Raw genomic sequence first — 14,324 nt, 5'->3', positions numbered from 1 at the left:
CTGAGTGTGAGGAGTTTGTGTCATAATGAAAGTACCTGCTGCCTAAAATAAATTTGATCATAATGGGGCAAAATAGGCCACTGTAACTATTGAAGAAATCCATTTCATGTGCTCCTGAGTCCTACCAGCTCCAATTCCAGAGCGAGACCCTGAAATTGAAAATATTCAATAAGGTTAATCCTGCTACAGTGTATTTCTATTGCTCCATACTGTATATTATCCACAGGCTTAGCAGCTTCCTTTAAATACACCATAAGACCTGTACGGGTTTCATCACATAGGCTCTTTTACAGAAAAAACTCCTGCTCCTTCTGCCCTCGCAGAAGACTTTAGGGGAAGAAATTGGCCCTGTTATCTTCATGCATGGTAGAGTTTATTAATGAAAGAACCATTCCTAACACGATGGCACCTTTAAAAAATTATTAAATTACACCAATAATTCTCTGTTAGCCATGCTACCAATCCCATTTGGGTTTAAAGTTATGGCTCGTTATGTTTAGCATCTGCTTTATGCACACTGTTTTCTCATTATGAATAAATCAATAAATCAATTAGGGCCACTGAGCTTGCACAGGCTTGTGGGAGAGTAATTGAGGAGCATGGAGCATGGATTCCATTAGTTAACCCCTGATGCCCTATAGTAGCTTTTTCACTATGACTATTCCACCCCAAAAAGAGGAGAAAAATGCTGTTGATGATCATGAATTGAATTAACTTTAAATATCTTCAGAATCCATGCTATTAAATGCAAAGGTTATGTATTATATTGGGCCTGGATGATCAAAGGACTATATTGAACAGCGTGGCAGACAAGAATCTTTTCTTGGGACAAATCATGTGAAGTTGATTTGCTGTGAATCTCTAGGGGGAGGTTAATGCCCCACCCCAGTTATGCAAAAACCCAGGCTTTTGAAGCTATGGCCCACGGAGTGGATCCTTTTCTGATGATCACCTGCTGCATGAGGTCAAGATCAAAGATCCAGGCTTACAAAGGAAAGACTGAACTATTCATGGGTATTCTAGTTCTGAATCTGAGTCAGTTATGAACTTGTAACCACAGTGAAACCCCTTTTGTGGGGGTTGAAGGACTCAGTCATACAAGAGCCCCTGTTGCAAATGAGTGTGTGTGTGGCGGGGGGGTGACCTCCGGTTAGCTTTTTAGCAGGTGTCTAGTTTCTTTTATTGCTTTTAATATTTTTTTCTGTAATGCTTTCACCTTAAGAATAAATGCGCTTGCCTAGAAAAGGTTGTATGGTAACTTGTAGCTACTGGCACTTACAGCTGTTCATAGACTTTTAGGAAGTCTATCACTATCACAGTGTAGGCAGGGAACTGTGCAACCAGAGAAATACCCGTCAGGAGAGGGAAAGATATGGGTTTCTACCCAGGAAAGGTGAAGGCTGAGGAGTTTGGAGCCAGAGTGGGTGCCCTCAGGGAACCATGGCAGGAGGGGGGACATACTGGTGGTTGCCCTCAATGTGACAAACCATATGGTTGGGGCTGGAAGAATTTTTGGAAGTAACACAACACTTATCAAATTGCTGATTTTAGTGAATTGCTGCTTATAGAGGAATAATTGATGATGGGAGGGTTGTTTGTTTGGAGGTGCTTTGTTTGTTTGTTTTTGGCTTCTAAAGATCATTGATTTCTGGAATAAAGATGGCTGGCCTACCTATCTCCCTGCCCTGTATATATTTGTTCACACCTATTGGAAATCTAGAAATGACATTCAGCTTAAGACTATTTGTTTCAGTATGTCATAGTGTAAGTACAGTACTTCTAACACTTTCTTAGGCCTAGCTGGCTTGATGCCCTGAAGCTGACTTTTGCCACATCACCAACAATTGCAAGTCTCAAGCATTGTTGCTGTGTATGCATGTGCATGATTATTCAGAGACCTTCTGGTCTGGATCCACAAAGGGGCTTAGGCACCTAAAATATCAGAGGAACTCGGAGATCCACAAAGTCTAAATTAGGTGCCTGAGCTCCCTATACAAATAAATGGGGAGAAATAGGCACCTAAGAAAGAAAGTGTGGAGGTTGTACTCACCGGGCGGCGCTCCGAGTCTTCGGCGGCACTTAGGATTGCCGCGCTCTGGCCAGGGGAAGGGGGCCGCGGGGCTTTCAGCTCTCTGGCCGGGGAAGCGGGGCCGTGGGGCTTGCCGTGTTCCAGTTCAGGGAGTGGGCCTCATGCTTAGAGCTGTCTGTCCAGCGCTCCGGCTGGGGGAGCAGGGCCACGGGACTTGACGCGCTTGGGCCGGCGCTCTGGCTGGGGGAGCAGGGTCACGGGACTTGCCGCGCTCTGGCTGGGTGTGGGGCCCTCTTAGGTGCAGGGCCCAATTCGGGGGAATTGGCCTAAAGCCGGCCCTGCCTCTGCCAATTTGCCCTGGAGGAAAATTCCTTCCCAACCCCAAATATGGTGATCAGTTAAACCCTGAGCATGTGGGCAAGACTCACCAGCCAGCACCCAGGAAAGAATTCTCTGTAGTGACTCAGATCCCACCCCATCTAACATCCCATCACAGGCCACTGGGCATATTTACCTGCTAATAATCAAAGATGAATTAATTGCCAAAATTAGAATATCCCATCATACCATCCCCTCCATAATCTTATCAGCTTAGTCTTGAAGCCAGATATGTCTTTTGCCCCCACTACTCCCCTTGGAAGGCTGTTCCAGAACTTCACTCTTCTAATGGTTAGGAACCTTCATCTAATTTCAAGTCTAAACTTCCTAATGTCCAGTTTATATCCATTTGTTCTTGTGTCCACATTGGTACTACGCTTAAATAATTCCTCTCCCTCCCTGATATTTATCCCTCTGATATATTTATAAAGAGCAATCATCTCTCCCCTCAACCTTCTTTTGGTTAGGCTAAACAAGCCAAGCTCTTTCAGTCTCCTTTCATAAGACAAGTTTTCCATTCCTCAGATCATCTTAGTAGCCCTTCTTTGTACCTATTCCAGTTTGAATTCATCCTTCTTAAATATGGGAGATCAGAACTGCACACAATATTCCAGATGAGGTCTCACCAGTTCCTTGTATAATGGTACTAACACCTCCTTATCTTTACTGGGAACACCTCACCTGATGCATCCCAAGACCGCATTAGCTTTTTTTAACGGCCATATCACATTGGCGGCTCATAGTCATCCTGTGATCAACCAATACTCCGAGGTCCTTCTCCTCCTCTGTTACTTCCAATTGATGTGTCCCCAATTTATAACCAAAATTCTTGTTATTAATCCCTAAATGCATGACCTTGCACTTTTTACTATTGAATTTCATCCTATTACTATTACTCCAATTTACAAGGTCATTCAGATCTTCTTGTATGATATCCTGGTCCTTCTCTGTGTTAGCAGAACATCGTCATTCGGTAAGCGCCGCAATAAGACCCACACTTTGTGCCGGCGCTGCGGATCCAAGGCATACCATCTCCAGAAGTCCACCTGTGGGAAATGTGGGTACCCTGCTAAGCGCAAGAGAAAGTATAACTGGAGTGCCAAGGCTAAAAGACGAAACACCACTGGTCCCAGCTTTGTGTCATCCGTAAACTTTATTAGCACATTCCCACTTTTTGTGCCAAGGTCAGTAATAAAAAGATTAAATAAGATTGGTCCCAAAACTGATATTGGGAGCTTGAGCAGGATACATCTACCTTAGCTGGGTGACAGCATAATATTGGGATGCCTAAAATCACCTTCTATAATTGAAGCTTATTTGGGCATCTAACCTTGATTAGTTATGCCTATTCACTTCAGATTTTTGCCACAGAGATGGTTATTTTTAATACATTGTTTCTCTTAGCCCCTTCTAATGATCAACTTTGCAAAGTTTCTATCGCTACAAGGGGATGGTATAAAATTGGATTAGGGGGTGTGTGTGTGTGTGTGTGTGTGTGTGTGTGAATAACAGATGAGACTTGAACCAAAATCTTGGGTTGGAATTGTGAGGAAGTTTGGCTCCTAGCTGAACTTTTTGGCGCTCTCCCCTCAGCTAACAGCTAAAGACAGGGACTTGGAATGCCACAAGAGCTTCCTAGAACAGCTGGAGGGGCAAAAAGATTTAGAGAGAGGAATGGGGTAGGAAGATTTTTATGCAAAGAACAGTCCTTCCTAACAACACAATCTAGAAAGTATTGTTGGAGAATGATGAGTGTAGGTGCAGCATTATTATTTATTATTATTATTATTATTATTTATTAATATTTATGTAAGATGCAGCTGCAGGGAATACTATAGTCAAAGGAAAAGGTCAGAAAACAAACAAACGCTGCATAAGATGGGACATAACTACAAGACAAATCAGGACTGTCTCTATCACTCTATAAGTAAGGATGAGCAAACCTTGAGCAGCTGTTTATTTGGAAGAATGCTGGAGAATTATTCAGGCAAGCTGAGCACAAAGTCCATTGAAATGAACGAGAAGAAACCTTGCCTCATTGCAATAAGTACATAGTGTGCCAGCAGGTATTGCATGAGTCAGAGAGAGAGAATCATTGGAAAAGGGCTTGAAGTAGTTTAGGGAGTTAGCTGTTTTCTGAGCCTGGATGGATAGAAGGCATTTTGGGAGGGGTGGGGGAAAATGGTTTTATAGCTAAAATGTCTTTGTGTGGTAGTCATGTGCAAAAAGTTCTGACAAAGGTGAACCTGACTTTAAATATGAACATACTATCCTCAGATCAAACAGAACCATGTTGTCAGTTCAGATCAGTTTTGAAATGATCACCTACCGTCTGAATTGCTTACACAATCCAAGGAATATTCTGGCTTTGTGATGGCAGATACCTTGCAACTTCACTGGAGGATATCAGCAGACCTCACTGTGTGCACTCCAGTTCTGCAGGAACCCAAATACATCCACATATCTCTGACTGTATTTGTTTTTCATGGACACTTTGTTCTTGAGAGCCATTTACAGAGCCAAAACAACAGAAAATGTGGTGATCTTACAGTATTTCCACCATTCAGAAAGACAAATCCCCTTAAGAGCCCAGATCCTATTGTATTTTGGGGGCCCATAAATGGCCCTGTGTGATTAAAAAAGCCTGTGCAAAACAGAATCAAACTTACAAATACTAGAAACTGAACACTCCCCTACTGGTTGTCTGCTATGATTTCCAAAAATCAGACAATGTGGTGCTCCCGAGGGGTCAGACAGATGAAAATTAATTCCAGGGCATTTCTGACATGGGGAATTTCTGGTGTGTGTGAGATTTAAGGCAGCTGCTAGCACAGCACAGATTGCCACACTGCCTGAGATCCCTGCCAAACAGTTGGCAGAATATTAAGGAAGACAGTAGGATATATGCAGTGATGGGGAGAGAGGAGGCTTTGAATCCAGTTTTTCTGGTTGTTAATTTCCTCAAGGATGAGCCAGTATCCTGTGTGTACTCTGATAACTTGCCCATAAGGTACATTTTGAATTTTTCTTGGACATAGAAGTGAAAGCCCTCTGTTGCTTTTTATATAACTAATATCCAAAGTGAGAGACCTCAGTTCTTCCTGTACTGTCTTTTTATGCAAAGGCACAGAAATGATGCTTCTAATTTGTGACATTGGTGGTTCAGACATGTTGTTCTCCCTACAGCCATCCTCAGGGAGTGGCTGTTTCTCAAACCCTCATCTAGCACTTTCTATGCTCATAGTCAAAATATCACCCTTCCAAATCGCTGAGAGAGGGATACCATTTAGAAGTCACTTCTCGTTATGCCAAATTGCTGTACAGGGATTTGTTATAATGTCTACTTTTTATATATAAGTTTAAGAAGAAAACAATGACAATTCATGCCTGATGGGCATTCTGGAGGACTATGATTCTTTTGCATCAGTGATCACCAGTGACAATCTGTTCCTCCAAAATTCATTAAATCATTAGCTGTCCTGAAACATAAATATTATATATTCTTTGGAGACTGTCTTGCAAACTTCCTCTGCCATGCAAACTTCCTCTGACAACTCAGTCTTTCTGCCTAACCTTCCATATGTCAGCCCACGATGCCCTGTCAGAAATACTTTGTGTAGGGTTGAAATCTTCCTCTTCAAAGTAATATCCTTGAGCTTTGACCTCTGTTTGCCTCTGTTAACCTGGAACTTTTGAGTACCATGTTTTGCTCAGAGCTGACTCTTTACTTTGCCCAGATGATCAAAATTGAACAGAATTGGCATATGCCTCTGTTTTCTTCCTTGTTCTATTTATCCACATTACAAAATTCTCTGTAGTCCCTCAGAGTTCATTGAAAAAAAAATCTTCACACTTTCCTTGGCAGAATTACAATCTGTGTACTCACTAAACTGTTAGTTAGAAGACAGTATCCTTAGGGCTGAGAAGAGTTACTCGATTATAGGACTTGGATTGTGTGATTCAGTTCCACTGGTCTACTATTAAAGCAAGTATGTGTCTCTAACTAGTGATGGGAGAACCTCAAAAAATTGGGGGACTGATTTTGAAAGGAGCTGTGCACCCACAGCTCCCACTGATTTCTGGGTGCTCTGTACTTCTTAAAATCCAACCTTGGTTAGTTTAGCTGAAATAGTACGTTTGCTGTACTAGCGGTGGGCCTGAAATAAACTTTGGATTATACTGTCCATATAAAATGTAAGATAGTTAAGATCTGGATCTAGATTTTGTATGTGACCTCTATGGGATCCAAACTCCCTGGAACTTATGGGAGTTTGAATCTGGATCCAAAGTTTGAGGCTCAGACCTGTCTGTAATGTACATTGTATAGAGCTAGACTAATACCAAAATTATTTACGCAAGTATTAGTTCAGATTTGTAGATGAATGCAATCCAGGTTTGAGTCCCTTTTATGTTTTTGTCCATTAAAAAACAAGTGGTTGGGAAGTTCTTTCAGAAATACCAGCAGAAGGTGAATTATAAACTAGAGTGCCCAAAAAAATTCCAATTAGATGGTTTGACTTTCAGCCAAAAAAATGAAAATTTTCAGATTTCAGTGAATCATTTTTTGATCAAAAACTAAAATTTTCCACAAAAGTAGACACCTATTACCATAATAATAATAATAATAATAATAATAATTAATAAATAAAAATAAATAAAATATTAAGTTTCAGAGAGAAATACTTTTTCTCTTATTTCAGTGCCAATAGATATAAATAAACACAGCTGCCCTATAAAAGGGCTGTGAGCCAGGAGCTCAAGAGGAGAGGCTCTCTCTAGCTTCTTGAGAGAGAAAGACCTGGCTGCCTGGGAGAGCAGGGTACCAGAGGTGGAGCAGTGCTGGGGAAGGGCAGAGGGAACTGGGGAGCTCCAGCCTAGAAAAACCCCAGGCTGCAGGCCTGGAAAAGGACCTATGAAAAGGTATTGGGGCTGCAGAGGGGCAGCCCAAAGATAGGCACACGCAGGTGGGCTGTAGGAGGCTGAGCACTCTGGCTATTTGCCGCCCTGGAGCTCAGCCTCTTTGTCTCCCTCCTGCCCAGTTCTCCCTGTGAAACTGACAAGAGCCTTCCAGACAGGCAGCCAGGGTGCTGTCATTTCAATTTTTGCAATAAAAAAACCCAAACTCTTTGGCAATTTTGTGAAAAGAGCATTTTATGTGGGAAAACCATTCTGACAGAAAATTGCTGACCACCTCTACTCCAATCCCCATATTCTGAATCAGGAACACCTCTGACATCACTTTGGGTGTTCCTGAATTTATTCACTCCAACTCTGTTATAGCTTGCATGAGCCTGGGTTGATATGGCTTTAGGCACCCCCTCTTTTCATGCTGGATGTTAATGCACCACAATCATACGGCTGTGCTTTGCAAACTCCCTTCTATTCTTACCTGCCAAACTCACTCCTTTAGCTCACAAGAGTAGCATATCTGGAGGAAAATTTCATTTTGCATCTCTGGGTGCTGTTTTGTGTGCGTGTGTGTGTAATGTCTGAGACAGATTCACATATCAGCTGAAAACTATTCAGTTCTCAGTGCAGTTGTTAGAGCTTTTAAAGGTGTGCTTGTTCCTTCTGTTCAAAATGCTTTAAACCCACTAGACACTGCTGTTCATTGGCATATTCCACCATTCTCCCATAGTTCAGTGGCTGTTATTATAATTAAAAAGCTTCTTTTGTAGCTTATTCTCTGAATCATGTTTGAAAGCAAGAGACTTCAGCGATAGAAATGGCAATGTTTTTCATGCCCCTTTCATTCCTTTCTCCTCCATGCCCCACACTCCTTTTCAGCATCCTTGGTTATATGACGGCAAACTCCATCCCAGGGCTAATCTGCTTTAACTTTGGACATTGTCAGCCTTTTGTTGTTCATAAAGAAGTAATACTCAATTTCCAGAGGAACAGCAGATCTATGGCTTTCAAGAGACTAAAAAAAATGGAGACAGTGAAGTATTATTTGTATTATTTTTAACTTAAATGATGAAAATTAAGAAGATTTTTCAAAAGGACTAGGTGATTTAATGCAAGCTAGCTTGATACAACAGGGAGAGGTACTTGAGAAAATTCACAACAGCTTGGTGTTGAACAAATTTCCAAAGCATCATAATAGAATATTTCTAAAGACATCATTGAAATATACATTTAGGGTATTTTGGAAAGTTGTTGTAAATGTCTTCCTTCAAAACTTATTTTATGAATTTGCTGCTCATAAATCTGAGGGTGTCATAGCCAGGGTGTCAGTCAGGTATTACAAAGGCAAGTTTTTCTTCACAGAGCGCTGCCAAATACTCCTCAGTCGTGCCTTAAAACAGACTTTCAGCAATTCCAATGCTTCACTCACACACAGATCTGCTAATGCACTTCTGTCTTCTCTTCCATTACACTACCTACTATTCCAGTCCTGGCATCCTTCACCCAGCTACACCAGAGATCCTGAACCCCAATCCACCACAAACTTATTGCTATTCCAACATGAGAGGCTGAGTCAAAACATGTGTGATTCTTTGGAAAATCAACCGAGCACACCCAATTATAACAGTAATAACAATAAGTAAATAAGATTAAACCATCAAACAGTGGATGGGTTTGAACTAGTCAGAAAAAATGGGCGAAAATGTAATGGGTAAAAAAAATTGAATCTATTCAAAGCAATAACCAAACTGCCAGGATGGTGTTGTCAACTGAACACACATATAACCTGATTTCCTAAAAGTAATGGCCTTTCATATACAGTGTTAGATATTAACAGATGTATATCAGGTCTCTGCTGAGACCGTCGCTTTGAATATTTGCAGTATTTATCTATTGTTGACATTTTATATACATTTTTCTTGCAAAATCCATTAGCCTACTACATTATCAGGAGAAAATATTCTGTCTGCATTAAAAAACCACACAATATTAAGATAGATATCATTGTAGTAAGAAATAAAAAATGAAAAATGTGACAGTGAAGGAGATTGCCTGCATGGAACTAACTTCTCTAGGGGACTGACACAGTGGGTGAATAAATATTTGACTAGGTTTTTGGTGGAAAAATATTCCATCTACTGGGAAGGTTCTTCAAAGTAAGGAGCCATTTTGGCATCTCTTTGACTTCACTACCATTTATTTAGGATTATCTTCATTAATCCACTTCTGTCCTGAACAGTGAAGCTGTAGAAAATTGTTCCTATTGCTTCTCAGATAATTACTTCACAGAATCACAGAAATGTAGGTCTGGAAGGATCTTGAGGCAGGATCAAATATACTTAGATCATCCCTGATCGTCTAACCTGTTATTAAAAAACCTCCAGTGATGCAGATTCCATACCCTGCCCTCCTTGGTAACATATTCTAGTCCTTAAACATCCTTATAGTTAGAAATATTTTCCTAATGTTTAACTTAAATCGTCTTTGCTGCAGGTTAAGCTCATTACTTCTTGTTCTACCTTCAGTGGTCACGGAGAATAGTTGACCACAGTCCTTTTTTTAATGGCCCTTAACATATTTGAAGACTGTTATCAGGTACCCCCTCAGTCTCCTTTTCTTGAGACTTTTTAACCTTAAACCCAGGTTTTGGTTTTGTTTATTTATTATTTCCTCATAGGTCAGGCTTTCTAAACTTTTCAACACTTTTGCTCTCCTCGGGACTCTCTCCAAATTCTCCACATCTTTTCTTAAAGTGTGGGCTCCCAAAACTGGACACAATACTCCAGCTGAGGCCTCACCAGTGCTGAGTAGAGTGGAACAATTACTTCCCAGGTCTTTCATATGACATTCCCATTAATACATCCCAGAAAGATGTTTGTCTTTTTCACTACTACATCACATCAATTCGTATTCAACTTGTGATCTGCTAGAACCCCTATAGGGCCTTCTCAGCAGTACCACTGTCTAGCCAGTTATCCCCCATTTTGTAGTTATGTATTTGATTTTTCCTTCCTAAATGCAGTATTTTTCAGTTTTATTATTGACTTTCATCTGATTGATTTCAGACAAATTCTCCAATTTAGCAAGTTTGTTTTGAATTCTAATCCTGACCTCCAAAGCGCTTACAACCCCCTCCCAGTTTGGTGTCATCCATAATTTTATAATGCATACTTTCCACTCTATTATTCAAGTCATTAATGAAAATATTGAATAGTTTTGACCCCAGGACAGACCCCTGGAATCCCACTAGATATGCCCTCCAGGTTGACAGCAAACCATTGATAACTATGCTTTGAGTATGGTTTTTCAGCCAACTGTGCACCCTTTTTATAGTCATTTCATCTTGACCACGTTCCCCTAGTTTACTTATGAGTGTATCAAATGAGACTGCACCAAAAGCTTTCCTGAAATCAATATATATGACGTCCACTGCCTTCTCCTTATACACTAGGCCATTAACCCTGTCAAAGAAGGAAATTAGTTTGGTCTGGCATGATTTTTTATTTACAAATCCATGCTTGCTACTACTTATCACCCTATAATCCTCTAGGTGCTTAAAAATTGTTTGTTAAATAATTTGTTCTAGAATCCTTCCAGATATTGAACTTAGGTTGATTGAGCTATAATTCCCCAGGTACTATTTGTCCCCCCTTTTCAAAGATGGTTACAACGTTTTCCCTTCTCCAGTCCTCTGGGACTTCACTTGAACTCCATGAGTTCTCAAATATAATTGCTAACAGTTCTCAGATTGTTTCATCTAGTACTTTAAGTACCCTATGGTGAATTTCAACAGGCCCTGCCACTTGAATAAATCTAGCTCAAGAAATGATGAGGCACCATACATACATGAGGAATCTGAAAATCTCTCTTTTGGTCACAGAGCTGAGTGCACCTCTTTCTCCTCTCTGAATGCAGTCTTTCGGATACACTTTCCCTTACCTGCATTGGGTTAGAATTTTGCAGATCTCCCACATTTAGACCAGAGTCTGGGTTCAGTACCCCATCTATGCCAACCATTCAGAGATTCATAAACTTTAAGGCCAGAAGGCACCATTATGATCATTTAGTCTGACCTCCTGCACATTGCAGGCCACAGAACCTCATCCTCCCACTGCTATAATAAAGTAAAAATATATGTAGTTAGGCCAAAAAATAATTTGAAGAGAAACTAGCAAAAGACAGACAAAATATTTTTAAATACATCAGAAGCAGGAAGCCTGCCAGTGGGGCCACTGGATAGATAAGGTGCTAGGGAGTGCTCAAGGACAATAAGGCCATTGCAGGGAATCTAAATTAATTATTTGCATCTAGGGTCACCAGACAGCAAATGTGAAAAATCAGGACAGGGAGTGGAGGATAATAGGAGCCTATATAAGAAAAGGACCCCAAAATTGGGACTGTCCCTATAAAATCAGGACATCTGGTCACCCTATTTGCATCAGTCTTCACTATAGATGGTGTAATAGAGATTCCCATACACGACCCATTCCTTTTAGATGACAAATCTGTGGAACTGTCCCAATATGAGGTGTCAATAGAGGAGGTTTTGGAAAAGATGGAGAAATAAAACAGTAATAAATCACCAGCACCAGGTAGGAACTCAAATTAGAAATTGCAGAATTACTAACTGTGGTAATGTAACCTATCAGTAAAATCAGCTTCTGTACCACATGACAGATAAATAATGGGACACCAATTTTTATAAAGGGCTCCAAAGGCTATTTTGGCAATTACAGGCTTGTAAGCCTCACTTCAGTACCAGGCAAATGGGTTGAAACTGTAGTTAAAACAGAATTATCAGGCACATAGATTAACATGATTTGTTCAGGAAGTCAACACAGCTTTTGTAAAGGGAAAGCAGGCCTCAACAATCTATTAGAATTCTTTGAAGGAGTCCACAAACCTGTGGACAAGGGTGATCCAGTGGATATAGTATTCTTGGATTTTCAGAAAGCCTTTGACAAGGTTCCTCACCAAAGGCTCTTAAGCAAAGTAAACAGCCATGGCCTGAGTGGAAAGGTTCGCCCATGGATCAGTAACTAGTTAAAAGACAGAAAACAAAGGGTAAGAATAAATGGTCAGTTTTCAGAATGGAGAAAAGTAAATAGCGAGGTCCCCCAGGGATCCCTACTGGAGTCAGTGCTATTCATCATTTCATAAATTATCTGGAAAAAGGGGTAAACAATAAGGTGGGAAAATTTGTAGACAATGCAAATTTATTCAGGATAGTTAATTCCAAAGTAAATTGTGAAGCGTTACAAAGAGATAAAGGGTGACTGAACAACAAAATAGCAGATGAAATTCAATGTTGATAAATGTAAAGCAATGCACATTGGAAAACATAAACCCAACTATACAGTCAAAATGATGGGATCTAAATTAGCTGTAAAAACTCAAGAAAGAGATCTTGAAGTCATTGTGGAAAATTCTCTGGTCAATGTGCAGCAGTAGTCAGAAAAACTAACAGTGTTAGGAATCTTTAAGAAAGGGGTAGATAAGAAGCTAGAAAATATCATAATGCCACTATATAAATCCATGGTACGCCCACACCTTAAATACTGTGTGCAGTTCAGGTTGCCCTGTCTCAAAAAAGATATATTAGAATTGGAAAAGGTACAGAGAAGGGCAACAAAAATGATTAAGGGCATGAAACAGCTTCCATATGAGGAGACATTAAAAAGACTGGGATTTTTCAGCTTGGAAAAGAGATGACTACAGGGGGATATGATAGAGGTCTATAAAATCATGACTGGTGTGGAGAAAGTAAATAAGGCAGTGTTATTTACTCTTCATATAACACAAGAACCAGGGATCACCAAATGAAACTAATAGACAGCAGGTTTAAAACAACCAAGGCCAAAATTATAGTGGGATTCAAAAAAGTATTAGACAAGTTCATGGAGGCTAGGTCCATCACTGGCTATTAGCCCGGATGGTCAGGGATGCAACCCCATGCTCTGGCTGTCCCTAGCCTCTGAGGGTCAGAAGCTGGAAGTGGATGATAGGGGATGGATCACTCAATAATTGCCTATTCTGTTCATTCCTTCTGAAGCAGCTGGCATTGGCCAGTGTCAGAAGACAGGATACTGGACTAAATGAATCATTGGTCTGACCCAGTATAGCCGTTCTTATGTTTTTCTGGCCCATAACCTCTGACTGAGAGACTGAAGTTATTATTTTATTATTTTATTTTTTTATTATTATTTTATTATGATTTTAAAACTTCAAGTTACAAAGAATCCACTATTTACTCTAGTTTAAACCTGCAAGTGACCCATGCCCTATATTGCAGAGGAAGGCAAAAAATAACATGGGGTCTCTGCCAATCTTACCTGGGGGAAAATTCCTTCTCAAACCCAAATATGGTGATCAGTTGGGCCATGGACATGTTGGCAAGCCCCATCAGCCAGACACCTAGGAAAGAATTATCTGTAGTATCTCAGATCCCTTCCCCTCTAGAGTCCCATGACTAGATTATCTTTAATCTCCATCCTATCCTCAGTGTTTAGCGACCCCAGTTCTTCTTTCTTTCTTTTCTTTTTATTTATATGGGTATAGAAACCTTTACTATTGCTTTAAATAGCCTTTGCAAGGCCCAACTCTGCTTGGCTTTTGGCAGTTCTCACTTTTTCCCTACACTTTCTGACCTCCAAGAAATAGCTTTCCTTGAAGATCCATCACTTGCAGGGTTTCTACTTTCTCTTAATCGCCTGTTTGAAATGCTTGCTCATGCATTTTGGGCTGCAGAACTTCTGTGATTGGGTGCCTTCCTCAAACTGGGCTCTAAGGGGTTAATAGAGCCCTTGGGAGGCTGCGCAGGAGGCGGCCAATCAGAGAGTGGCTGCGAGGAGCAGCCAATCAGGGCTGGGCTGGCCCATATAAGAAGGGCTGCAGAGCAGCTTCAGTCACTCCCTGGAGCTTGAGGAGGGAGGAGGACTGGTGGCCTTGCAGGCTAAGGTAGCAAGCACCCTTGACAGAGCAGTGCTGCAGGCAGCACCCGGCAGGCTGC

General features: G+C 40.8%; 1 protein-coding gene across 1 annotated transcript in view; it reads left to right on the top strand.

The window, feature by feature from the left end:
- The window catches only part of LOC120403947 (60S ribosomal protein L37-like), a 79,975-nt gene that overhangs the window by 54,365 nt on the left and 11,286 nt on the right, over positions 1–14,324 (top strand). Inside the window, exon 2 of the mRNA XM_039535975.1 lies at positions 3,364–3,553. Within this exon, the coding sequence (XP_039391909.1) occupies positions 3,364–3,553 (190 nt within the window). The remainder of the gene's footprint in view (positions 1–3,363; positions 3,554–14,324) is intronic.

Source organism: Mauremys reevesii, linkage group 4 (assembly GCF_016161935.1).
Source record: "Mauremys reevesii isolate NIE-2019 linkage group 4, ASM1616193v1, whole genome shotgun sequence".
In the NCBI taxonomy this organism is placed as follows: domain Eukaryota; kingdom Metazoa; phylum Chordata; order Testudines; family Geoemydidae; genus Mauremys; species Mauremys reevesii.
Note: the sequence above shows the minus strand (reverse complement) of the source record. Positions and strands in the feature narration are given on the sequence as shown.